General features: G+C 44.1%; 1 protein-coding gene across 1 annotated transcript; it reads right to left on the bottom strand.

The window, feature by feature from the left end:
• Nucleotides 1–13184: 13184 nt before the first annotated feature.
• Nucleotides 13185–14708, bottom strand: LOC101111004 (melanoma-associated antigen B2-like). Its single transcript, XM_042241992.1, is given in 2 exon segments — nt 13185–13323; nt 13564–14708. Coding segments are annotated over 2 exon segments (1284 nt in total).
• Between the last annotated feature and the right edge of the window lie 12874 nt (nt 14709–27582).

Genomic DNA, 27582 nt, shown 5'->3' with positions numbered 1-27582 from the left:
TTCTGTCTCTTTTAGACACCTGAAGAATATTAATCAATGCAACTGGGATATAGAAAAAGGAATATAGTAGTTTTTGTTATTAGAAACACTAGACTTTTTGAGTTAATGAACTTTCTCTTTGTTATAAATCACTGTACTCCTCTTTCTTTGTTATAACTTGTTGTGTCCTTGCTATGTAAGTATGTAACTTTATTTAGTGCTTTCTGAGAGTGGCACCAGACTTTAGGAAGAACAACACTTTAAAGGTTTTCTGGTTGACAGACCCTTATCAGAAAAGGGCAGTAAAATGTTAATTGGCCTTCTGGCCAGAAGATGATGTAAATCACCTAAGACCTATGTATACAGCTAGGTATGCAGAGTAAAAGCCTGGTCTCGATAAGTGTCAGGGCTGCTGTTGCTGCATAATTTTCTATTATCCATTGATCTCTATGTATAATCAAAAGTATAAAAAGCTTTTCCAGACAATAAAGGATGGACCAGTTTCTCAGACCAGCTTCATCGAACTGGTTTCTTGGAAATCTGGCTCCCCTTGTGTCGAATCTCTCTCTCTCTCTCTCTCCCTCTCTCTCTCTCTCCCCCTCTCTCTCTCTCTCTCCCTCCCTCTTCTTTTCAGGCTGAATTCCCATCTGGGGCGTGGAGGCTCACCATGTATACTTACTTGCCCTGGCTTCTAAGACCCACGCTAGAGGGAGCCCAAGGCGAGGCCCCCTCCGCTATTCAAGCAGGTGCCGGTGGCCTAACATAGATGGTGCAAACCTCTTGTCTCGAGGTTTTATTAGTTTTCCGCGTAAACAAAGTTATTCAGCATCCTTTCTCCACTAATTTTCCTACTATACTATTTCTTCCTAATCTCTCTTTATATTTCTAAATAAGTAAGTTTTTCCTCACCACACCGTACCCCCTTCTAATTACCCTGGATCCACTGGGGCTGGACCCTGGCACACTCCAGTATCCTGGCCTGGAGAATTCCATGGACTCTATGGCCATGGGGTCACAAAGAATCAGACAAGACAGCGACTTTCATTTCACTTCACGAATAAACTTATTTACAAAATAGAAACCAACTTATGGATATCAAAAACAAGCTTATGATTACCACTGGAGATAAGTTGGGGGAGGGATACTTTAGGAGCCTGAGATAAACAAACATGACTCTTGTGTCTGACTCTTCGTGACTCCATGGAGTGTATTCCACCAGGACCTTCCATCCATGGAATTTTCCAGGTCAGAATACTGGACTGGGTTGCTATTTCCTCCTCTAGGGGATCTTCCTGAGCCAGGAATTGAACTCATTTCTCTTGTGTCTCCTGTATTGGCAGGTGATTCTTTACCACTGCGCCTCTTGGGAAGCCCACATCTACAACTAATATATATAATGGCAATAACCATAAAGCGCCTACTGTATAACACAGGGAACTCTACTCAATAATCTATAGTAATCTGAATGACATAAGAATCTGAAAATGAGTGAATCTGTGTATGTGTAAGTGAATCACGTTGTTATACACCTGAAACTAACACATTTTAAATTAATGATACTCAATAAAATGCAATAGAAAAATAATACTACTATAATATCCAGCAAACTGACTCCTGAGCAGATATCCTGAGAACATCATAATTTGGAAATGGAACAATCACTCCAATGTAAATTGCAGCAATATTTATAATACCCAAGATATGGGAGTAACCTAAATGTCCATCAACAGAGGGGCAGATAAACATCTGGTCAGAAATACAAAGGAATATTACTCAACCATGGGAGAGAATGCCATTTGCAGTAACATGGATGGACCTAGGGATTTTGCTGAGTACATCATGAGAAATGTTGGACTGGAAGAAACACAAGCTGGAATCAAGATTGCCAGGAGAAATGTCAATAACCTCAGATAGGCAGATGACACAACCCTTATGGCAGAAAGTGAAGAGGAACTAAAAGCCTCTTGATGCAAGTGAAAGAGGAGAGTGAAAAAGTTGGCTTAAAGCTCAACATTCAGAAAACCAAGATCATGGCAGCTGGTCCCATCACTTCATGGCAAATAGATGGGGAAACACTAGAAACAGTGTCAGACTTTATTTTTGGGGGCTCCAAAATCACTGCAGATGGTGACTGCAGCCATGAAATTAAAAGACGCTTACTCCTTGGAAAAAAAGTTATGACCAACCTAGATAGTATATTCAAAAGCAGAGACATTACTTTGCCGACTAAGGTCCATCTAGTCAAGGCTATGTTTTGTCCTGTGGTCATGTATGGATGTGAGATTTGGACTGTGAAGAAGGCTGAGCACTGAAGAATTGATGCTTTTGAACTGTGGTGTTGGAGAAGACTCTTGAGAGTCCCTTGGACAGCAAGGAGATCAAGCCAGTCCAGCCTAAAGGAAATCAGCCCTGAATATTTGTTGGAAGGACTGATGCTGAATCTGACTCCAATACTTGGGCCACCTGATGTGCAGAGCTGAGTCCTTGGAAAAGACCCTGATGGTGGCAATGACAGATTGAGGGCAGGGGGAGAAGGGGGCAGCAGAGGGCAAGATGGTTGGATGGCATCACTGACTCAATGGACATGTGTTTGAGAAAACTCTTGGAGAGAGTGAAGGGCAGGGAGGCCTGGTGAGCTGAGTCTGTGGGGTCTCAAAGAATCAGACACAACTGAGTGATTGAGGACACACACACACACACCACTCCATGATATGTATATATTACATATTTATCCATTGATATATCAAAGGACATTTAGGCTGCTTCCCTGTATTGGTTATTGTGAATAATGCTGCAACAAACATGGGGAGGAAAATATCTCTTGGAGAGTCTAATTTTAATTCCTTTGGATTAAAACCCAGAAGTGGGCTTGCTGAATCATATGGTAATTCAATTTTTAATTTTTGAGGAACCTCAATACTGTTTTCCACAATGGTTGCACCCATTGACATTCTCACTAACATTATAAAAGAGTTCTCTAAATGCTTGCTCTTAATCATCTTACTCTGTCCTGGAGAGGCAGCCAGACAATCAACTTTTCAAATTATTGTTCTGGTAAAAACGCTGGACACGAGATCTACTCACTTAAATCTTTAGGCCCACAATACGGTAATGTTAAATATAGGCACAATGTTGCACAGCTCATCTCTGGAATTTATTCCTCTTGCCTAACTGAAACATTAAACCACGGGAGAAGCAGCTGCAAATGCTGTCACCATGTGCCGTGATTTTGGAGCCCCCAAATAAAGTCTCTCACGGTTTCCATTGTTTTCCATCTATTTGCCGTAAAGTGATGGGACTGGATGCCATGATCTTTGTTTTTTGAATGTTGAGTTTTAAGCCAACTTTTTCGTCTTTTCTTTCACTTTCATCCAGAGGCTCTTTAATTCTTCTTTGCTTTCTGACATAAGGATGGTATCATCAGCGAATCTGAGGTCATTGATATTTCTCCCTGCAATCTTGATTCCAGCTTGTGCTTCATCCAGCCATGCATTTTGCAAGATGTACTCTGCATACGAGTTAAATAAGCAGGGTGACAATATACAACCTTGATGTACTCCTTTCTTTCTAGTTGATGTAGCTATAAGTTTTAGCTATTGTATTCTTTTTTTTTAATTTTATTTTTTTTACTTTACAGTACTGTATTGGTTTTGCCATACATTGTCATGAACCCACAACAGGTGTACATGAGTTCCCAACCCTGAACTCCCCTCCCACCACCCTACCCATATCATCACTCTGGGCATCCCAGTGCACCAGCCCCAAGCATCCTGTATCCTGTATCAAACCTAGACTTGCGATTCGTTTCTTACATGATAGTGTACATGTTTCAATGCCATTCTCCCAAATCATCCCACCCTCTCCCTCTCCCACAGAGTCCAAAAGTCTGTTCTTTACAACTGTGTCTCTGCATATAGGTTAAATAAGCAGGGTGACAATATACAACCTTGATGTATTCCTTTCTTTCTAGTTGACGTAGCTATAAGTTTTAGCTATTGTATTCTTACAATAATGTAAGCTAGAGAAAACACAATGTTGTTAAGAAAATCTTAAGAGAAAATATATTCACAGTACTGTACTTATGAATATTGTAGTTTACAGCATGCATTTGCAAGAATTGTCTGTCAGTACATACATCTTTGTTGCCTTATATGACACGAAAGACTATAGATACAAAACACTAAATATCAACAATGAAAAAATAATGTGAAAAGCAATCCATAGTTAGTTACAGGTACAATGATTCAAGCATCGATAACGAAGAAGCAGCAATATGATTGCTATATAGTAGCCTAGTGTAACTGATAGGATTGCTTCGTGGTAGCCAAGCATATTGTAATGAATGGATCACTAAAAACTTTTCTATCCTACACTATTTCAGTCATATTTATAATAAAGTACTGGAAACATTGTTACTTTAAGAGAAAACACTTACCTGTGAGGATAGGCTGATGTGCAGTTTATCCATTCACAAGAGAGAGATGGGACAGTGCATGGTAATATAATTCTTTGAAAGCAAAATTATAAAACAGAATATAAACATTATTAGTTTTATATTAAATGTCACTCAGCTTCTGCCTATGCAATGGTAGGCTATCCATTTCAATACAAGTCTTGCACGCAATGTTCTACATGATGAATACTTAGCTGGTGGTGATGAGGAAGATGGTGACACAGAACACCTCATACAGTCCTTGCCTGCAGTTATTAGCTCTTAGCACTAAGACACTCACACACATACCCAACAGATAAGATTACCACCGGTATGGCACAGTGAGTATTTACTACTCATTGAGTGGAAGTGGATCGTCATGAAGGTCTTCCTTCCTGACACCTTCTTGCTGAGGAGGCTGAGGAGGAGGAAGAGGAGGGCTTGACCTTGCTGAGTGGCAGAGATGGAAGAGCAGAGGAGGTGGAAGGGGAGGCAGGGGAAGCAGGCACACTCAGGGTTCCTTTATGGAAATGCATTGTAATTTCTGTCTGAAGGTTCTGCTTTTTCATTTCTCTAAAAACGTTTCTCTGTGTTATCAGTCCTCCTTCCACCATTAGCTTTTGTTTCCGTGCCCATATCATAGAAGGGTCCATGCCATACAAGAGTCAAAGCAGTCTTGAGAACTCAGAACGCTTCTGCCAGACTGTGCAATGTCAGTTGTTTTTCTGGCACTGCTGCTTCTAGGTCTTCTCCCTCATCATCCAGCTCTGGTTCGGAACCACTCATCTCCACCAAGTCGTATTGTGTTAATTCCTCTGCTGTAGGGTCTGCTAGCTCTTGGATATTTCCAAGATCCATATTTTGGGACTCTTCACCCCTCCCACCTTTTCATGCTATATCCACCGTCTCTTTCATGATTTTCTTAACTGACTCTGTCCCCAATCCTGAGAAGGCATGCACAACACCTGAACAGTTTTTTAAGCAGCAATTGATTGTTTGGGACTTTCATGGTTTGTTTGTTTTTGTTTTGTTTTTTTTTTTTTTTTTTTGTAACAACAATTGCATCTTCAGTCGTGTAATCCTTCCAGACTTCATGATGTTCTATCAGGGTTCTCTTCCATAGCACTGACCATCATTTCCATAGAGTACCAGGTGTAATGAGCTTTAAAGGTCCCTTTGACCCTCTGATCCATAGGCTGACTAAGAGATGTTGTGTTTCGGGGAAAGGAGACACTTTGACGCCTTCAGTGTTGAACTCACAGGGTTCTGGGTGGCCAAAGATTGTCCAGTATCAAAAGAATTGTAAAAGGCCGTCCCTAACTGGCAAGGTACTTTCTGCATCCAGGGACGAAGCACGGATGAAACCAATCCCCCCAAAGGGTTCCTGCTGTCCAGCCTTCTTGCTGTACAACTGAAACACTGGCAGATGATGTTTATCATTTCCCTTTAAAGCTCAGGGCTAGCAGCTCTATAGGTTAGGGGAGTCCTGATCATTTGCACAAAAATCTGACGGCATTGCACAAAAGCATAAAATAGCCTCTCTCTTTCTGTCTCAAATCCTGGAGCTCATTTCCCTTCCTTACCAGTGAATGTACTTTGTGGCATTTCGTCCAGAATAGGGCACTTTCATCTACCTTAAAACTTGTCCAGACAGATGTCCTTTCTCCTCAGTGATTTTCTGTTTTCAATTTTATTGGAGTGTATTTGATTTACAATCTTGTGTTAGTTTCAGGTGTACTGCAAAGAGATTTGTTATTCATATACATGTATGCATCCTTTTAGAGAATCTTTCCTCATGTAAGTTTTCACAGATTATTGACTTTCCTGTTCTATACAATAGATCCTTGTTGGCTATCTATCTTAAATGCAGTTCTGTTTATACGTTCATCCCAAGCCTCTGATTTATTCCTCCCTGCCATGTTTCCTCCTTGGTACTAATAGGTTCATTTTTGATATCTGTACACCCTTTTTCTATCTTGTAAATAAGTTTATTTCTATAATTTTTTAAAATTATATTTCCACATCTGAGTGATGTGACATTTGTCTTTGTCTGACTTTACTTAATATGAAAAGTTCAAAGATGCCCATTTACTCCACTTTTACTCAACCTGATTTCAGAAGTCCTAGCCGTGACAATCAGAGAAGAAAGAAAAGGAATGCAAGTTGGAAAAGAAGTGAACCTGCACCGTTTGCAGATGACATGATACTAGATATACAAAAGCCTAAAGTTGCTGCGAGAAAACTACTAGAGCTCATCAATGAATTGGTAAAGTTGCAGGATACAAAATTAATACCCAGTGATTTTCTTAATGACATATGGGAAACCACCTGTTGCCTCTTGTTTGCAAAAGCTGCTTCCCCTATCATTTAGATATTTTGAAGTCAAACCTCTTTCTGATTATCAGATCATCCTTTGCTGGCATTAACATTTCCAGCTTTAGATCCCTCACCCACTTTGGCTTTAGGTTGTCATGATGACTTGCTTTTTCTTCAATCATGTTAGAGTCTATAGATATGCCTTGCTTATAGCAATCCTGCACCCACATACAAGCTATATCGTCAATACAAGATAAAAATCTATTTCACAAAAAGCACAAGATTTTCACACCTGCTGGTGTAGCTGCAATGATGGCTTCATAAATTTCCTTTTCTTTTTCTTACAGTAGTCCTAATGCTGGATTCATTCATCTTGAAATGGTGGCAACCATGACTGCAGATCCAAACCAGTATACAACGAGCAATCCAACCTTTTTGTATAGTGTCATGACTTCTCTCTGCTTCTTGAGAGCACTTCCAGCACCACTAGCGGCACTTCACATGAGTCCTATTGTGTTACTCAAAGTTTACAGTATCGTACCTAACAGAGTAAGAAATAGCTGTGAACCACTGGTGATCACAGTTTTTGAGATAACAGTTTAGTATAGAAACTGTTCATCATAGATGAATAGTGCTATTCTTGATGCAGAATTGTGTGTGTGTGTGTGTGTGTGTGTGTGTGTGTGTGTTGTTCTTACCCCTACAAGTGCAGCTGATCTAAGGTTTAAGCTTACCTGCAATGGCACCCCACTCCAATACTCTTGCCTGGAAAATGCCCTGTATGGTGGACCCTGGTAGGCTGCAGTCCATGGGGTCGCTAAGAGTCAGACATGACTGAGCTACTTCACTTTCTCTTTTCACCTTCATGCATTGGAGAAGGAAATGGCAACCAACTCCACTGTTCTTGCCTGGAGAATCCCAGGGACGGGGGAGCCTGGTGGGCTGCCATCTATGCGGTCGCACAGTGTTGGACACAACTGAAGCAACTTAGCAGCAGCAGTGGTACTGCAAGTTCTTAATTGGATTCTGGACCTTCTATAAAGGTTATTTTGCTAGGTATATACTTTTAAAATCTGGGCTGCGGAGGGGAAACGGGCTGGGAATTCCTGTTCCCCTCTATTGCAGATGCCACACAGACAAGAACTTTTTTTCTTTTAATTTCCTGATTTGAACAATTTCACTCACTGTCCATTATCATTGGCAAGAAACTCCCAATTCTCTTGTCATGTCATCTTGTTCTGAACCACAAAAGGAGATTCAAGGATTTCTGATTCAATATAAACACCTTTGTGCTTATACTGAAATACAGCAATAAATGAGATATTCTTTGTTCATAAACACAAATACGGAAGTCAAATTAACCTTTAATTACAAGAAGCCTATTCCAATAGTGCCAAAAAGAAACCCCTAAACAGAAAAAGATGCATCTCCCAGTTACCCAGGTCAAGCAAGAACAAAAAAAGACATAAAATGTGCTCCCTTCAGATCCACCTTGGCACTCAATTACTTGGAAACTTACTTCTCTTTTCAACCTCAAGATGAAGGATCTGCCCTGGATGTCACTATGTGGGAGGAGCTGGCAGACTTGGTTCTGGAACATGCCCGGCCCATGGCAGTAGCGATCTGTCTCTCTCAGCTCTCGAGACTCTCTCTACCTCATCCTATGATGGAATTCAGGACCTCCCAGGGCTGACAGCACGAAGTGGACGCTATAGAACCCCAGTGGTTGTGGGTGGCTATCTCTTTCACTTCTTTTTAAGGGGCCTCACATATAGATTTGACAGTTGCTACTCTGACCTGAGATTGCCCTCCTTAGACCAAAGGTCTCAAGTCCCTGACGACTGTACTGAGACAACAGAGAAAAGAGATGCTCAGCTTGAGAGCTCTGCCTGAAGCCTTCTTACACCTCATATTCTGGGCTGTTGCATTCCTCAGTCCAGTTGCATGGGTGTCTTCCTAAAGGCCCTTGCCCCTTTGATTAAAGCCTTCTTGGGAAATGCCACATCCCTGGAAGGCTCTGAGTACTTTCTCTCCTGCAGACCTCGCAGAGAAGGAGGAGTCCTAGGAGTGATAAGAGATAGGAAATCCATGGCATAAGTAAGGGGGCCCAGGTAGACAGAGACCTGTGAGAGAAACAAAACGTGGTAATCTGTCCCTTCTCTCCTTCAGCCAGACTTCTCAGGCAACCTTTGTTCTAATCAATAACCTTTTTATTTTAGATCTAATAGATTTCTTTTATACAAAGGAATGGCTGTGAGATGAGTTTTTTGAGTCCCTTACTGATCTTATAAACTTATCTGAAACTAAAACTTTCAGAGCTTTTAAGATGTTTGAACCCCCATATGTGTGGGCAGATGATCCTATTGTCAGCAAATACTCTCTCTTTTTTCCTCTCTTCATATGTCATATTTATTTGGCATTACTATTATTATTGCTCTGGCTATGGATTACAATAAAATAGATTGACCTGAGAGTCCCTCTTCTTAATGCTGCATACATTTCACAGTAATGAGAATAAAAAGGGAAGTAAGGGCACAAGGGCACAAGGTCAGTAAGGGCACAGATCAGGCTTGCAGGAGTGAGAGGGTGAGCTTTAGACTAACTCAGATCAACGGCCTATGACCATCCCTGTCACTTAAACAGCCATGGAAAAGTTTGTCATATCGGTAAACTCTCTGAGAGTGCCTTGGGTTCTTTAACTGTGAAGGGAGTTTGACAAGCCCTGTCTGGAAGGACTGCTGGCATGTGGTGGTAACTGTAAAGCATCTGCCACAGTGCCTGGCAGGCACCATGACCCTCCCTTCTCATGACTTTCTAGAACTGACATCAAAGGGTAGGGCATGACTCTCCTTTGTCCCCTTTATTCAGGGATGAGTAGACCCACAGTCTCTGCTCGGGCTTCACAATTTGACTTCTGGTGGGGCCTTGGGAATCCCCTCCTTCTTGACCTGAGGCCTATCTCCTCATACCTCCCTGTGAGCCTGGAAGAGGAAATAAGGCGGCCTTATCTAGCCACCCCTACCCATAGTCTCACAAGAACGAACGCTTGGGCAAGCTCCCTGAAGATGACAGACGGTTCCTTTCAGGGTCCAAAATCAAGGTCTCAAATTTGACTCTCAGCCAAGCCCAAGACTCCCCCTTCTGTTGACATGGGAACACCACCATCAGACCAAAACCTTAACTTTCCTGCTACTCCTCGGTCAGAGCTGAAGGGCCCCTTGGCCTGGTAAATCTGCCTGAGGCCTTCTGGGCTGAGAGTAGGGAACATACTGTGTGGCCATCCTGGTATTTGTGTTCCCACGTTCTTGCTGTCCTCATCATCTTGGAAACATTCCCCAGCTGGAAACATTCCCTGACTTGCCTTAAAGCTTCTCCACCCAGGCCACTAATTCCCTGATCCCTGAGGAAGAAGAGGAGTTTGCCTCATAGGGCCACCACAGGCCATGGTCTTCTGAGGCTAACAGTAGTGGAAGGACGACGTTCTGCCCCCACTGTTTTGAAGCGGGTGGTCTTTTCAAGTCTTCAGAGTCCCTACCTTGACTTCTGACACAATGTGGAAATCATCCTTCTGCTGAGCTTCGGCTGCTCCCTTTGATCAGGATGAGGTTCCTTACCTCCATGTGATCCTCTGGGAGGAAGTGAGGAGGGCTCACCACGTCACCCGGCCTAAGTGGCACAGTCTCAGGCCCGACAACAGGGACAGTGCCCTCTGTAGCCCTCTTCTTTCTGGGAGGGATCCTTCGCTGTCAGTCTGTATCATCAGTTGACTCCTGTTAGGAACTGGGTACCCTTCCTCAGCTCATACAGGCTCCCTCCATTAGCCCAAGGACTTTAAAGCCTTGAAGCCATTCGCCTTCAGAAAATAAGGGATAAACCTAGTCTGAAAGCCCTGCCTGCTCCCTCCCAGGGCCCATCACATTTGCAGGACTTTCTGAGAATTTATCTGTAATGGAGTAGTTGGTTGCCCAACTCTTCATACCGGACTGTACAAATGTCATGCCTGGGATTTCCACTTTCTGATGAAAAGCCAGCCTATAAACCAAGGTCATCTCCTTGACAACCTCCAGGCAGAAGTCACGGGGCACTTGACTTGGCCAGCACTTAACCTATGCCTCCCAGGGCTAGCTGGAGAGGAGGGACTAAGTGTATCCCTGTCGGCTGTGGATTGAGTGGCTTCGTGTCCACACCCTGGGTCCACACTTTGACTCTGCGCCCTTCCTGGGGCTCTATTATCTGCAGATTCCCAATGTCCCCACCTTCACAGGACCTGAGTTGAAAGTGTTAAGCACAGCAGCCCAGATAGTTCTGGACTTCATGGGCTTGCCAATGAGGACGCGTCTTAAGGATCCTACTGTTCTGGATGGGTCTTTCCATCACCCTCATTCAGGTTCCTCACCATCATTTCTGAGAGATTGATTCTCTCTACTAACCTCAGAACTCTGCGCCGAGACCAGGTTTCTTAGGTCTCCGAGAAGCCTGAAGAATAAGTGAGGCTATGCTAAGGCTAATAGGATAAGCCTAACAGTTCTGAATTCCTCTGTGTCTGAGATCAGAAGGGAGTCCTGTCCCAGTCACCACCTTCCCCCATATTCTTGCGTCTTGCTCTCCCCAACCCTCCTACATGGGGGTCTTGCTTTCTGTGTCTTGGATTAAAGGCCTTTGGGGAAATTCCACGTCTCTACAAACTCTTCAGCTATGTTTGGTCTGCAGTGCTACAGAGAATGGGTCCCTGTCCTAGAAGTGATGGGAGAAGCTATAGTCCAAGGCAGGAGTCCCTGGACAGGTGGTAGTCCTTTAGAAAGAAAAAAGTAGATCAATCTATCTCCTCATGCAGGTGAAGATTCTCATGTCACTTCTGTTCTGATAGGTTTACTTTCTACAGGAAAGAGACTGTAAGGATGACATGGAGACTCCTTGGTCTTCAGAGGTTATCTAACATGGCCAATGGACACGCTTATACAGTCCCTGAATATTGTTTCTTTCACTTATCTATGAGTAGTGAGTAAGGGATACATATCTTTGGTTAGGGATACCTGGCATTCTTACTGCTCTGGCTACACATTTTGATCCAGTAGCTTGAGCACAAGGGCAATCTTTTCTATCACCTAGGACAAATTATGGAGTCCTGAGAAAAGCACTGAAATAAAAGATACAGGGTGGGGTCTTTCCTGGTGGTCCGATGGCTAGGACTCCAGGCTCCCAATGCAGGGGGCCCAGGTTTGATCGCTGGTCAGGGAACTAGACCAGCAACTAATATCTAGCACAGCAAAATAAATAAATAAAAATAAACAAAGAAATGTCAAATGTTAAAAGTACTCATTAAAAAAAAAGACCAGGGCATGTCTCACGTTGGGGGGGAGAACAACAGTATGAGTGCCAAAGTAGTTCAGAGCAGGAGTCTATTGCCTGCTGTCATTTACCAGCCTTACCTATTTCAGCACAAAACCAAACTCTATGAGCCTTGGGCTCTCCACTGTGAAGTAAGTTTGATAAGCCCTTTCTTGTCAGATTGCTGGAATATAAGTATTTATGGAAAGCTTCTGTCACGGCGCCTGTCTCTATTGAGACATTAGGAGCAACAGCAGTTATTACTATGATTATCTTGACCTCAAATGTTACATCAGCTGGATTTTTTTTTTCAATCTATCAGATGTGAGAAACTATGAAGCGTTCCAAGTGGGAAAAGCAAAGACCTAACCTCCCAAATCAGCCAAAATTCAGCTAAGCAACGAAACCAAAGTAATATGTTCTCTCCGACCCATCTTTACCCTGCTTCTTTCTTGTTCTTCTTGAAGTAGAGACCATCTCAGCCTCTTCCATAGAATTACAGCATCTCTGAGAAACTATCATGAATGCACAGAGGCTAGAACCTCTTTTGACTAAACATCACCAGTACAAGCATGAAGACGTCTGAAGAGCAGCTTCTCAATGGTTGTGTAAAAGAAGAGCCACAAATAAATCATTTGCTGTAATTTATATTCTCAAACATTCTTGATAACCATAAAGCATAAACAGAGGCAAGTATGTCTCTTTGACATTTACACAGAGGGAGACTAACCAGAGAGTAAAGCAAGCTAAAAACTGTAGAAATTTCAGCTACCTCCCTATAAATGTATTAATGTTCTGAGCCTCTATTAGTGTGGTGTTTTTTGCATTTCTAAGAACACTCTTATCCTTACGTGATGTTTTTCTCACCCTGGATCACAAAGGTGATGTGAGGATTTCCAATATTTATTTGAGAAAACAAAATTTTTGCTCCTAAATTTGATAAACAGCAAACTGTGTGTGACCCATGTTATTCATATGCTTATATCATGAATCTAAATGACCTTTCTGTAGAAAAATTTTAAGAACTGAAAATTGGGGGAAATAAAGTCAACAAGTTATTGATGCGGATCAGGAACACAGATTGACAGGCTTCTCCACGCACAAAGTGAACAACGGGCTTCAGACCACACTAGGGGCGAGATGAGCGGCTGGACTTGGCCCTGGGGCGCGCAGTGGCCAAAGCAGAAGGGCCAGCAGCAGCTGAGGGTGCAGTGCCAGGCCTGGCTGAAGCGGAAGGGCCAGCAGCGGCTGAGGGTGCAATGCCAGGCCTGGCTGAAGCAGAAGGGCCAGCAGCGGCTGAGGCAGCAATGCCAGGCTTGGTCGAAGCGGAAGGGCCAGCGATGGCTGAGGCAGCGCTGCCAGGCCAGGCTGAAGCAGAAGGGCCAGCAGCAGCTGAGGGTGCAGTGCCAAGCCTGGCCGAAGCAGAAGGGCCAGCAGCGGCTGAGGCAGCACTGCCAGGCCTGGTCGAAGTGGAAGGGCCAGCAGAGGCTGAGGCAGCAATGCTAGGCTTGGTTGAAGCAGAAGGGCCAGCAGTGGCTGAGGCAGCAATGCCAGGCCAGGCTGAAGCAGAAGGGCCAGCAGCGGCTGAGGCAGCAGTGCCAGGCCTGAGTGAGGCAGAAGGGCCAGCCCTGGCCGCACCTCTGTCTCCAGTGCTCTCTACCTCCTCTCTCCAAGCCTCCTCATACTGTGTCAGGAAGGCAGTATGACCGGAATCCTTGACCTTCGCCAAAAACTGAAGGACTTTCGTCTTGCTGGTTTCTGTCAGCAATTTAGGACCCCACAGGAACTCATAGCGAGGGGGATCACTGCCGGGCACCTGGCGGTACTCCAGATACCCTTCTCGCACCAGATCTTCTGTGATGAGCTTCCTGGGCTCTCCAAAGATGAAGTGACTTCTTCCATCATAGATGCCCAGCATATTCAGGAACTTCCAGATCTTCTCCTCAGGGGCATGGTTGCCATTTAGTTAGATGACACCCAGCAGAGTCATCAGAAGACCATTCTTCGGCAGCCCCCAGTCACCTCTCATAGACTCACTGTCGCTGAGATCTAGGTTGCTCACCAGGGTATAGCAGTGACTGTTGGGCCTGACTTCCTTCAGCACCAGGCCAAACACCATCTCCATGCGCTCAGAGGCCCGGCTAAGGATCTCAGGGAATTGCTCCCTGTATCTTCTAGTGACTGCCTTCAGCATTTCAGACCTCTTAATGAGCGCCCTCATCTTATACTTACACAGCATGTACTGCACCAACATCTCTGCCTTCCAGGTCAGAAGATCTGTGTGAGAGCTCTCAGCAGCAGCTGAGGCCTGGGAGGAATTTTCCCCTTCCCGAACCTGGCCCTCGGCACCTACACCAGATCTTGAGCGTGCTGCGGCACCTACACCAGATCTCGAGCATGCTGCGCGCCCGACACCAGATCTTTTGCGTACAGCACCTGCAGCAGCACTGGTGGTGCCTTGGGCTCCCTGAGGCCCCTTGGAGGTGCCAGCAGCAGACGAGCTTGAGGGACCGCTCTCTGAATCAGGAGGGGAGGAGGAGGTGGTCTCTTCTCCCCCAGATGTGGTAGCCTGATCATGAAGACCCTGGGTCTCAGCTCGGGCCTGGCGATGTTTCTCACGAGCACGGTGCTTACTCTTCTGCCCACGGGGCATGATGGCGGTGGTCAGGGACCGTAGGCACAAGTCTGCGCCAATAGACAGGAGGTTGGGGAACCTAGAGGATGGAGAATGAGGTGACATGAGCACCTTAAAACAGGGAGATTTTTCATTGGCTTTACAAAAAGGCCACCTCTGCAGGTGTCCTTGAGGACACTGCCCTAGGAACCCACAAGGCTCCTGTTTTCCTGCTCAGCCTTTCCCCACACAATCCCACAGAGGAAGAATAGAGGCCTTACTTTTCCTCTGCGACCTCTCAGCCCAGCTTTGGATTTACTCAGGTGACAGCAGGTGCCAGCAGTGGCGTTTTTTAAATTCTACTTCAGTATTATCACGTCAAGCCCTGGCGGAGCCTTGGCACTCTTCCCTGTGCTACACTGATGCAGACACTTTAGACATCCCCATGATCCAGAGATAAGTGAAGGGATGACTCAGTCCACCTCCCTGCCAGGAGATAGACAACCAGTGCTGAGAGTTCATTAGGGTCTTTTCTACCCTGAGTTCACTGGGATCATCATTCAAGGTCCTTACTTGGCTCCTTAAAACACTGGGCACCATGATCCATTTGTGGACTGCTGTCTGCACCTTCAGACTAGACATTTCCCCTCCTGTACACTTCGTATAAAACAGTAAAGAAGGTGCTGAGCCTCACAGCCCTTCCCTGAGATTTTCTGGGCTGAAATCCGAGGGCTGGGATGGGTACACTGAGTACTCACTCAGGTTCCTTATTGAGATCCTGGTAGAGAAGCTCAACTTTCTGCTGAAGTGATGCCTGCTTGATAGTAAAAGCCAGTCACTCCATGTCCCAAAAGCAGGAAGTGAAGATGACCTTATCTTACCAAACACGGTCTCCTGAGAACAAAATCTGGTACAGGCAGGTTGATGTCCCTGTGGGCCCTCACAAGATCCCAATTCAAAGTCTAAAATATTATTTTGTTTCTGTTTTCTCCTATATGTCTTTTTGGAAATAAATTTATTTTTAAAAATATTACAGTATTAATTTATAATATTGTACCCGTTTCTGCCAGACATCAAATGAATCAGCCGTAGGTTCATCTTATGTCTCCTCCATCTTGAAACTCCCTCCCACGTCACACCCCTCTTATCACAGAACACTGGCTTTACGCTCCCTGGTTATAAAACTAATTCTCACTGGTTATCTATTTTCCATATGGTAATATGTACCTTTTCAATGTTACTCTCTCAATCTGCCCCTCCCTCTCCTTCCCCCACTGTGTCCACGAGTGTGTTCTCTATGTCTGCATCTCCAGGCTGCCCTGCAAATAGGTTCATCAGTACCATCTTTCTGGATTCCATATATATGCATCAATAAATGATATTGGCTTTCCTCTTTCAGACTTAACTCACCCTGCATAAAAAAACTAGGAATGAAAGGATCACATGAGCAAACAATGCCACTACTGGGCAAATATCCTGAGGAAACGCTAATGGAAACAGACACCTGTACTCATGTTCACTGCAGCAGTCTTTACCATGGCCAGGACACAGAAGCAACCAAGGCCTACATTTGACTCATGACAGGGTGGAAGATTTCTCCCTTTGCTGACCACTCCATTCAGACCAAGACCCTGACTTCCCCATTAGCCCACACTGGGAATCAACGTGTATCCTTGAGGTCTCCCAGGGACGAAGACAGGGAGATGTGGTCTGAATGACGTGGTGTGGAACATCCACAGCCCCCAACGTTCTCACCATCCACCAGGAAACCGCAAACCCTCCCTTGCCAACCTGAGGCTGCCCCCACTGACCTGGTCTCTCACTTCCCTGAGATGTCCTGGGAAGTGTCATGTCAAAACGCCTGATTCTCCCAGTCCTGAAAATAGGACTGGCGCTTTATGTGGCTCCATTTCTTATGGGAGGAGCCCCATCCTTAATAGAGTCACAGCCATTAATATTGTTGACGACTAGGTCCCTTTGTTGATCTGGGTCTATTCCATTAGGGCAAGGCTCTCACTTCCCCAAAACCAGCTCCAGTGGACACCAGGGGGCTCCACTGTTGGCCAGCTCTACCCGGGGCCTCGTAGAGCCCAGTATAGGGGGGCCGCTCAGAGTGGCCCCCTTGCAGTGTCGAAGTCTGCTCATCAGCCCTCAGGGCTCTCCTCTAGGACCTAGAGCTTCTCTGGGGGTAGAATCTGGGGTACCCCCTCAGACCAACGCCTTAGCCTGAGAAACATAGAGCACATTCAGCCGATAGCGCTGAGTGACTCATAGGAGCCATATCACAGGGGTGGGATGTGGATGGGTCACTTTTATTGCTGGGAGGGTTGGGAAAGTCCCTTCAGCTCCATTCAGGTCCTCACCTTGGTTGCGGACGAGTCCTGGACACTAAGTCTCCGCCAAATGGTCGCCGCGGTACCGGCGGATCCGCTCGCTTTCAAAGCGGAAGTGGAGGGGAGCTGCGTAGGGTCCTACGTGGGGTCTCCCAGGGATGACGGCAGGGGCAGCGTGCTACGGGAACCCTGGTAGCTCAAAATTCATCCGTCCTCGGGTCCTCCTTGTGCAGTGTATCAGAGCCCAAGTTGCCTCCTTCTTTGAACCGAAGTCTTCAAGCTCCCAGACAAAGCCCTCGCCTTCCCAAGTCCCCAGTGGTGGGAGGCCAGCTCTGCTCTGAGCATCTCTGCTTGTCAGGTGGATTGCCACTCTGTGAGCCTCCTTCGTTGGGGGAGAGATCCTCCCACTAGAACTGATGGTCCTCACCTCAGTCCGGTTATGGTCAACACACCCCCATGTGCAGATCTTGTTTCTGATCTGGCTAGAGGAGACTGGCCCTCCCTAATATCACACAGGTTGAATGAGGGGATCACTCAGAAGTAGCTTTGGGGGATTCACAGAGCTAAGAATTTACAGAATTCTGTTTGGCTCCCTCTGCAGGCATCCCCACTAACACTCAGCATCACATGTGAGGTCCTCCTTGGACTCAGGTCCCTCCCTCTGTGAAACTGCGGCTGATTGTATTAGACAGAGGTCTCACTTCGCTAAGACTTTCTAGACTGAAATCAACCTGACATCTGTGCCTAGCGCTTCCTGGGGTCCACAGCATCAGTGATTTTCCAGGGCCTGATTGTGTGTATCGTGTGTGTATAGTGTGCATTGTGTGTGTATAGTGTATAGGGTATGTATAGTGTATAGTGTGTGTATAGTGTGTATAGTGGATAGTGTGTGTATAGTGTGTATAGTGGATAGTGTGTGTATAGTGTGTATAGTGTATAGTGTGTGTATAGTGTGTATCGTGTGTATAGTGTGTATCATGTGTAGTGTGTATAGTGTATAGTGTGCATATAGTGTATAGTGTATAGTGTGTATATAGTGTGTATAGTGTGTATAGTGTATGTATAGTGTGTATAGTGTATAGCGTGTAAACTGTATAGTATGTATAGTGTATAGTGTGTGTAAGTGTATCTAATGTATAGTGTGTGTATAGTGTTTATAGTGTGTATAGTGTGTCTATAGTGTATAGTGTGTGTATAGTGTGTATAGTGTATAGTGTGTGTATAGTGTATAGTGTGTGTATAGTGTGTGTATAGTGTGTATAGTGTATAGTGTGTGTATAGTCCACTTTCAGGTCCTCACAATGACACATGACGAACCCTGTAACTCCACTCTCTGCTTTATGAAGCGTCTTGTCTTCCATCAAGGTCCTAGTCTCCTGAGAATTCCAAGTTGGAAGTCAGGATGATCCTCATGTGATCCTAGTCCATCAGGGCCTCTGAGACTAGACAGTGGGGACGCAACTTGAGTCCTTCCAATTCCTCTTGCTTAACATCCTTACTACATCTACCACAGCCTGGGACTGCTCCTTCTACTGATCTAAGATTCCTCTTCTTAGGCTTTGGGGAACCACATTATTCAGGGGTGATTGTCTCCTCAGTCCTCCTTCATGGAGGTTCCCATTTCAGCTTCTGTCCCTCGATTAAAGGCTTCCTGGGGAATGCATATTCCTACAAACAGTGAGCAGTTACCCTCAAGCAAATCTTGGAGAAAATGGGTCTCAGTCCCAAAAGTGATGTAAGATTAGGAAAATGCAATAGAAATAAGGAACTCAGGACAGATGTTATGATGTCAAAGAGATCTAGGTGATATATTCCTGCTCTTCAGCCACATTTAGGTTGTGTGCTTAATCACTCAGTCATGTCCCACTGTTTGTGACCCCATGTACTGTAGTCCGCCAAGCTCCTCTGTCCATGCAGATTCTCCAGGTAAGAATACTGAAGTGTGTTACATGTCCTCCACCAGGGATTCTGCCCAACCCAGAGATCGAACCCAGGTCTCCCGTATTGCAGGCGCATTCTTTACCATCTGAGTCACCAGATTTAGGGTAGTTCTAAAATATTTACTCTCAGCACCTCCCTGTTGGTCCAGTGGTTTTGCGCCCCCAATGCAGGGGTCCTAGGTTTGATCCCTAGTCAGGCAACATGATCCCACACGCCACAACTAAAACTCTCACATCCAACAACGAAGAGTTCTCGTGCCACAACTAAAATCACACATTTCATAACTAAAGAGCCAGCATGTGGCAACAAAGATTCCAAGTGTCACAACTAAGACCCAGAGCAGTCAAAAAATAAGTGGAAATAACTATATTTAATTAAAACAAAGAAAATATTTACTTTCTACATAGAAGGTCAGCGTCAGGTAATCTTGTAAGCCCTCGATCACTTGAGGCTGTCTGATTTGCACCTGCAGATGATCATATGCTTGCTGAGCAGTATCTCCTTCTCTCCTTTATTCACACCTCTTTATTATTTTGGTGTTTGTATTGCCTTGGCTAGGTACTCCATCCCCGTGTTTTCATCACAGAGTCCTTCTTTCTGTCACTCAAGATACATTTTGGAGTGCTAGAAGACAGTGAATTAACTGACTCATGAGCACCTCAGGCCGGGACAAGGGGAAGGCTACACGCTGTGCACAAATTCAGACCAGCGCTCCAGTCCCAGCTCTGGCTCTTATCAGTTGTGTGGACTTGGGTCCAGCCCCAACTCGGGGAGCCTCAGGTGAAGTGGCTTTGGTAGGGCTAGTGGCATGGTGCTAAAGCACCTGGCACAGTGCCTGGACCACACTGAGACTTTACACAATATCTGTTCTTCCTATGATTATGATTCTTTTCATCCTGGAGGATACCACCGACCCTGATGAAGTTCTTAAATCCAGGAGATGGCAGGGAATCTGTGGCATTCTTGGACATGGAACACCAAATCAGTCCAAAATGCTCTTTAGAAAGAATCTTTCATTTCCACTACTAAATCATATTTTGAGTGTGGGGATAGTATTTTAACTGAACGAAATTCCAAGAATCTAAATTTGATTCCGAGACTAATTCTGTCTTCCTTCCCGGCTGCTCCTTCATCTGAACAACTCCTAGAGACTTCCTTAGTGGTCCAGGGGTTAAGACTCTGCACTCCCAATGCAAGAGGCCAAGATTCCACCGCCGATCAGGGAACTAGGTCCCAAATGGCACAGCTTTGCCGCAACTAATAGTTCACACGCCACAACTAAAGATCGTATATGCCACAACTGAAACATTCCCCATGCCGCAACTAAAGAACTCTAGGGCTGCAAGAAGATCAAGGATCCTGCGTGCCAAAGATAAGACCAAGCATAGCCAAATAAATAAGTAACTAAATAAAATAAGCCCCTATCTTCAATTTCACCATCACCTAAATTATACTCACCTCACAGACTTCGGTGGAATTATCAACATAGCCAAAAACGCTGAATGGAATGCCCTTTCAAGAAAATGAGCTGTTCCCACGACTCACAGCAAAGAGTGTCAGCCCACTGGCTTCTGAGTTTCCGGTTTCATTCTACTATTACTTTTTTCACAGAAGCTCCTTGGAGATGATGTGCATGAAACATCTCGGTTGTGCACTGTGTTCACGGGCACTGGGACAGGAGCACAGGGCACATTCCACCCCCACCCCAGGCGGGATTTCTCTCTCGTCTACTCATGTTGCTCTTTAGTCACCCGGTCGTGTCTGACCCTTTTCTACCCCATGGACTGAACAGACAGCTCTGTCCATGGGACTCTCCAGGCAAAAATACTGGATTGTGTAGCCATTTCCTCCTCCAGGGGATCTTCCTGACCCAGGGATTGAACCCACGTTTCCTGCAGTGGCAGGCGGGTTCTTTAGCACCGAGCTGCTTGGGATCCTGATAATTGAAAAGGAATTGTTCAGGGTAGTTTTCCATTCCAGGCTTAAGTCTCTCATCTTTGAGACCCACCATCTGAGGGTCTGACACCTATTCAGTGTTTCCACAGCCTCCCCGGTGGGCTCGCCATGTAGCCTAACTTAAAACTACCTTCCACCGCCAGACTTTTATTGCCCTAAAGTCTCCAAGTGCCTTGCCTCAGTGTATTTACACCAGACTCCTCATGAGGAAGCCCTCAATCCCCTCACCTCCTTACACCTCATTTTTATTGGGCCCCTAGATCTCACGTCACCAGCTACTTTATATGAAGGCTACTCTTAGACTCTAGAATTCTATAAGAAGGGGTTGAGTTTAGTTTTCTTAGCATCCTCAAAACCACCCAGAAGCCTTCCAAAGAGCAGATGCTAAGTTCATATTTGAACAACTATAGTGCTAGTGTGCAAGAAAGCAATTTTACTGGGATTTCACTTCTCCCACATTCTTAAATAACCTAAGCCAATCCAGGTAAATAAACTTCAATTTTACAAAGAAAGGCTAAAACAAAACAAACCAAGAAGTGAATACCTCTTAAGATTTTTTTCGGTATCTGATAATCACACAGACTTCACTGTGGAAAATTCCCATTTTCACAAAAACATCCATATTCCAATATCATGTTGTCTTATTCCAAATGACAAGAATGATTCATGGATTTCATTCTGTGCTATGTACTACGAAAATTCTTATTTTTCAACTTGATAATCTGCAGTACATGTGGGAGCTGTGCCATTAGTATACTTGGACTCTGAAGATAAACACATCTTTAATTAAAAGGAATAACATTTAAAAACAGAAACAAGAAAAGTCTCCAATTTGTGTATATTGTATAGGAACACAAATACGTTATATGCTGAATTTCCATGAGCCCCACCTCGGCCCTCCACTACTGGGAAGATTGCCTGCTTTCTTGAAATGCAATGTGAAGTATCTGCTCAGACTTCACTAGGGGTGGGAGGAGCTTTGGACATGCTCCGGAAAGTGCACTGGCCCTGGCACCGTAGGAGCCTGGCTGCAGCTCTGGCTCTGGCTCTCTCTTTCAGCTCTCAAAGCCTCTTCATACCAGAACGGGAAGACACTGGACTTGGTATCGTTGACATTAGCCCCAAACTCCCACATTCTTTTATATACCTTTATCTATCATGGAAGCATCCCTTATTAGTTTACAAAATTGTACTCACTCCTTTTTATAGCTTCATAGTACTCCACTCTGTAGATATATCATGTTGCCTCAATTAACATGTGCATGGACATTTATGTATTTTCCTATGGTTGTGGAGGTCTCTTCAGGGTTAATTTCAGAAAACACTGAATTACTGGCTCAAATGTAAAAGCACATTTAATTTTCTGACATTACCAAATTGTATTTACGCTCTAATCTCATTCTTTGACATGTAGCTCTCAAAGAATGAGATCAGCATATTCTATAACACCATGTACAAAAGTAAATGGAAAATGGATTAAAGACCTAGCTGTAAGAGTGGAAACCATAAAACTCTTAGAAGATAAAAAGAGCAGAACACTCCTTGACATAAATCATAATAGTATTTTTCTGGAACTGTCTCCTAAAGCTAGGGAAATAAAAGCAAAAATAAATAATTGGGTGGTAATTAAAGCTAAAAGCTTTTGCACAGCAAAGGAAGCCATCAACAAAATGAAAAGCCAACTTACTATATGGGAGAAAATATTTACCAATGATATCACCAATAAGGGGTTAATATCCAAGATATATAAACAGTTGATATAACAGTTTAAAAACAACAATCCAGAAAAAGATGGGCAGAATACTTAAATACACATTTTTCCAAAGAAGACATATAAATGGCCAAGAGGCACATGAAAAGATGTTCAACATCGTTAATCATCATATGAATGCAAATTAAACCCACAATAAGGTATTTCCTTACACCTATCAGAAGGGCTATCATCCCAAAGGAAGAGAAGTCACAAATGCTGGTAAGCATGTGGACAAGATCTGTACACTGTTGGCGGGAATGTCAATTGGTGCAGCCACCATGGATAACAGTAAGGAGGGTCCTCAAAATCTAAAAACAGACCAAACAAATGACCCAGAAATCCCACTCCTCGGTGTATATCTGAAAACAAAACAAAACAAAACAAAACAAAACAAATCACTAATTTGGATGGTCCCTGTCAGGTACTCAATGCTTGTCTGAGTCTAAGTGTTTCCACTGCTCGTGTCCCCTTCCCCTCCAGCCTCATCTACTCTCTGCCAGGGAGCCCTCTCCAGTCCAACCTCCCTGGTTATTAAGAAAGCACCTATGTCTGGCAGAGCCAGTGTGAGATGAAGAGATAGTCCTTCCCAGCCACCAGATAATCAGGAGGTTTAGCCGGACGTTTGAGCGCACACTGAGACAGTGAGGAGTCAAACAAAAAGCACAGACTGTGGCACTGAAATGGATTAATAAGGAACTTAGTGATGTGGCCAGTGACCGTCCAGCACAATATTCTGCAGGTCCAGTTGGGGATGATACATTTCACTGGCAAACCACAATTACAAACAAGAACGGCAGCCCATATCGAGGCAGTGTATTCTCTGTGACAATTCATTTCCCTAAAGACTACCCGTTCACACTACCTAAGGGTGCATTTGCAACAGAATTTATCATCCAGACATGAACACTAATGGCGGCACTCGGCTCGCTACTCTAAGATCACTGTGGTCTCTTGCTTTCATGATTTCTAGAGTTCTGGTGTCCATTTGTTCCCTGCTCTGGTACCAACATATTTGGGCTTCCCTGGTGGCTCAGAGGTTAAAGCTTCTGCCTGGGTTCGATCCCTGAGTTGGGAAGATTCCCTGGAGAAAAAAATGGCAACTCACACCAGTATTCTTGCCTGGAGAATTTCATGGACAGAGGAGCCTGGTGGGCTACAGTCCACGGAGTCACAGAGAGTCAGACACGACCGAGCAACTTCAGTTTCACATGCGATCCAAACCCAGATGATAGCCTCCCCAGTGCCAGAGGTTGCATAGATCTATAAAACAGAAATAAGTAAAAGGATTCAGACAGAAAAGGAAAAATATTATATGACATATCTTATATGTATAATTTTAAAAACTGATACAAATGAATTTAATTACAAAATAGAAAGACTTACAGTCTCAGAGAACAAATTTATGGTTGCCGCTGGGGAAGGATGTGCGACAGGGATAGTTAGGGGATTTGGGATGGACATGTACACACTGCTATATTTAAAATAGATAAGCAACAAGGATGTACTGTATAACACAGGGAACTCAGCTTAATATTATGTGGCAGTGTTGATGGAAGTTTGCGGGAGAGTGGATACGTGTATATGTATGGCAGAGCCCCTTCACTGTTCACCTGAAAACTGTCACAATATTGTTAATTTGCTATCCCGCAACACAAAAGAAAAAAGCTAAAATTTTACAAAAACTGTGCCTCCAGTGCAAGGGGTGTGCGTTCAAACCCTGGTTGGGGAATTAAGATCCCATGTGCCACATAGCAAATCAATCAACAAAATATCATCACAGAAAAAAGTGATGGGGCTCCATGAAAGAAATAATTGATAAGCTAGATTTCATTCCCTTTAAACTTCTGCTCTATAAAAGTACACCAACAGAACAAGAAGATGAGCCATAGTCAGGGAGAAAATATTTGCAAAAGACATATCTGATGAAGGCTTTAATCTAAAATATACAAAGAACTCTTAATATTAATAAGAACAAAACTAACATCTAATAAAAAATGGACCAAAGATATGAATAGATACCTCACCAAGGAAGATACACAGATGGCAAACAAGCATATGAAAAGATGCTGCACATCATATACCATTGAAAGTGAAAGTGAAGTCGCTCAGCCGTGTCCCACTCTTTGCGATCCCATGGACTGTAGCGCAGCAAGTTCCTCTATCCATGGGATTTCCCAGGCAAGAATACTGGAGGGGGTTGCCAATTCCTTCTCCAGAGGATTTTCCCAACCCAGGGATCGAACCTGGGTCTCTGGCATTGTGGGTAGACGATTTGCCGTCTGAGCCAGCAGGGAACCACATACCATTAGGGAACTGCAAATTAGAAACACACACACACACACACACACACACACAAGCAGATACCATGACCTTTCAGAATGGCCAGCATTCAAAGGACTGACAACACCAAATGGTGGTAAGGATGTGAAGCAACAAGAAGTCTCATTCCTCAGTGGTGGTGATGCAAAACGGTAGAGCCACTTTGGAAGACAGTTTGCATGTTTCTTAGTCAACTATACATATTCAACACTGCTGGTAGGAATGTAAATTGGTGCAGCCAATTTACAGGGAACACAGTGTAGCAATTTCTCAAAAAATCAAAAATAACACATAATACTTTCTGCTATTCCACTACTATCCAAAGGAATTGAAATCAGGACCATGAGGAGAGCTCTGCACTCCCATGTTCATTGCAGCACTACTCACAATAGCCAAGAAAGGAAAGCAGCCTAGGTGTCCAGCGACAGATGAATGGATAAAGAAGATGCAAAATATACATTCAAAGAAATATCATTCAGCCTAAAAAGAGCTAACCTCTCCAGTTATGACACTGTGGATAAACCTAGAGCACCTTGTGCTAAAGTGAAATAAGCCAGACACAGAAGGACAAACACTGCATGCCACTTATATGAAGAATCTAAAATGGTCAAAGTCAAAAAAGCAGAGAGTAGAGTGGTAGTTGCCATGGTCTATGGCAGGGTAATGAGAAGGAATTTTAGACTTAAAAAACATTCACAACCTATGCAGGAGACAGGGTGCTCAGGGCTGGTGCACTGGGATGACCCTGAGAGATGGCATTGGGAGGTAGGTGGGAGGGGGTTCAGGAAAGGGAACCATGTACACCCATGGATGATTCATGTCAAGGTATGCCAAAAGCCACTACAATACTCTAAAGTGGTTAGCCTCCAATTAAAAAAACAAAACAAAACAAAACAAAACAAAGCAAAACAAAACATTCACAACCTAAAAGTTGACAGGTGTGTTCTCTTTGGTACAAACCTTTAGGACTTCAACCCAGGAGGCAGCATCTTGAGTGACCCTGAGAGAACTGTGCCAAAGAAGGGAGGGGAGGAGCCAGGTTACATAGAAGTTTTGCAACAAAGGGCAGGTAGTCTGAATATCAAAAGATTATGATAAATGAAGGAAAACCAGATAACCCAGGTTAAGGAATTTAGCACTTTTCCATATATGGAAAGATGCAAGAATCAGGGCTCACTGAAATCATTCCTTTGATATGAACTTCACATATCTGGGGCCTGTATCCTATATTTGTACATCCTGTGTTCCCTCAGGGTTCACCATCCGTGGTGGCTGCAACTGTTGATAACTGACACTGTTATTCACTGATACAGCAGGCAGTATTTCAATTCTCAGTATTAATCAAAAGTTACAAAGTTTAATTATACAAAATGAAAAAGTTCTCGGGATCCACTATATAATACAGAGCTTATAGTTAGAAATACTATATTGTACACTCTCTAAGAGGTCAAATCTTAAGGTAAGTGTTCTTATCACAGATACAAAACATACAGGATGAGAAGGCATCTGTGAAAATGGCCATCATCAAAAAATCTATAAACAATAAATGCTAGAGAGGGTGTGGAGAAAAGGGAACTCTCTTGCATTGTTGTTGGAAATGTAAATTGATACAGCCTCTATGGGCTTCCCTGGTGGTTCAGAGGGTAAAGTGTCTGCCTGCAATGCAGGAGACCTGGGTTTGACCCCTGGGTCAGGAAGATCCCCTGGAGAAGGAAATGGCAACCCACTGCAGTACTCTTGCTTGGAAAATCCCATGGACAGAGAAGCCTGGCAGACTACAGTCCATGGGATCGTAAGGAGTTGGAAACGACTGAGTGACTTCACTTTCTTTCTTTCTATGGAGAAGAGTATCAAGTTTCCTTAAAAATTAGGAATAAAACTACCACATGACCCAACCATCCCACTACTGGGCATAAACTGTTAGGAAACCATAACTGAATAAGACACATGTACTCCAATGTCCATTGCAGCACTATTAACAACACATAGGCCACAGAAGCAACCTAGATGTCCATCGACGAATGGATAGAGAAGCTTTGGTACTTGTCTACAATGAAATACTACTCAGCCATAACAAAGACCATATTTGAGTGAGTTCCAACGTAGTGGGTGAACCTAGGGCCTATTATACAGAGTGAAGAACGTCAGAAAGAAAAATATAAACATCATATACTGACACATACACATGAAATCTAGGAGACAGCACTGATGAATGTATTTGCAGGCCAGGATGGAGACGCAGGCATAGAGGACAGACTTGGTGACACAGGGGTTGAGGAGAGGGAGGGACAAGCTGAGAGTAATCCTGAAACATACACATTACCATATGGAACATCGACAGCCAATGGGGATTTGCTGTGTGATGCAGGGAGCTCAAACAGGTGCTCTGTGATAACCTAGAGGGGTGGGAAGGAGTGACAAGTGGGGGGATGTTCAAGGGGGAGGGGACATATGTATACCTATGGCGGATTCATGTTGATGTATGGCAGAAACCAACACAATATTGTAAAGCAAATATACTCCGATTAAAAATAAACTTAAAAAAGGAAGAGAGGGACATTTTGGAGGTAGTGGATATGCTTATGGCATAAACTGTGGTGGTCATTTCACA

The sequence above is a fragment of the Ovis aries genome, chromosome X (genome assembly GCF_016772045.2).
Source record: "Ovis aries strain OAR_USU_Benz2616 breed Rambouillet chromosome X, ARS-UI_Ramb_v3.0, whole genome shotgun sequence".
NCBI classification, from domain to species: domain Eukaryota; kingdom Metazoa; phylum Chordata; class Mammalia; order Artiodactyla; family Bovidae; genus Ovis; species Ovis aries.
This window is presented reverse-complemented; position numbering and strand designations above follow the sequence as displayed.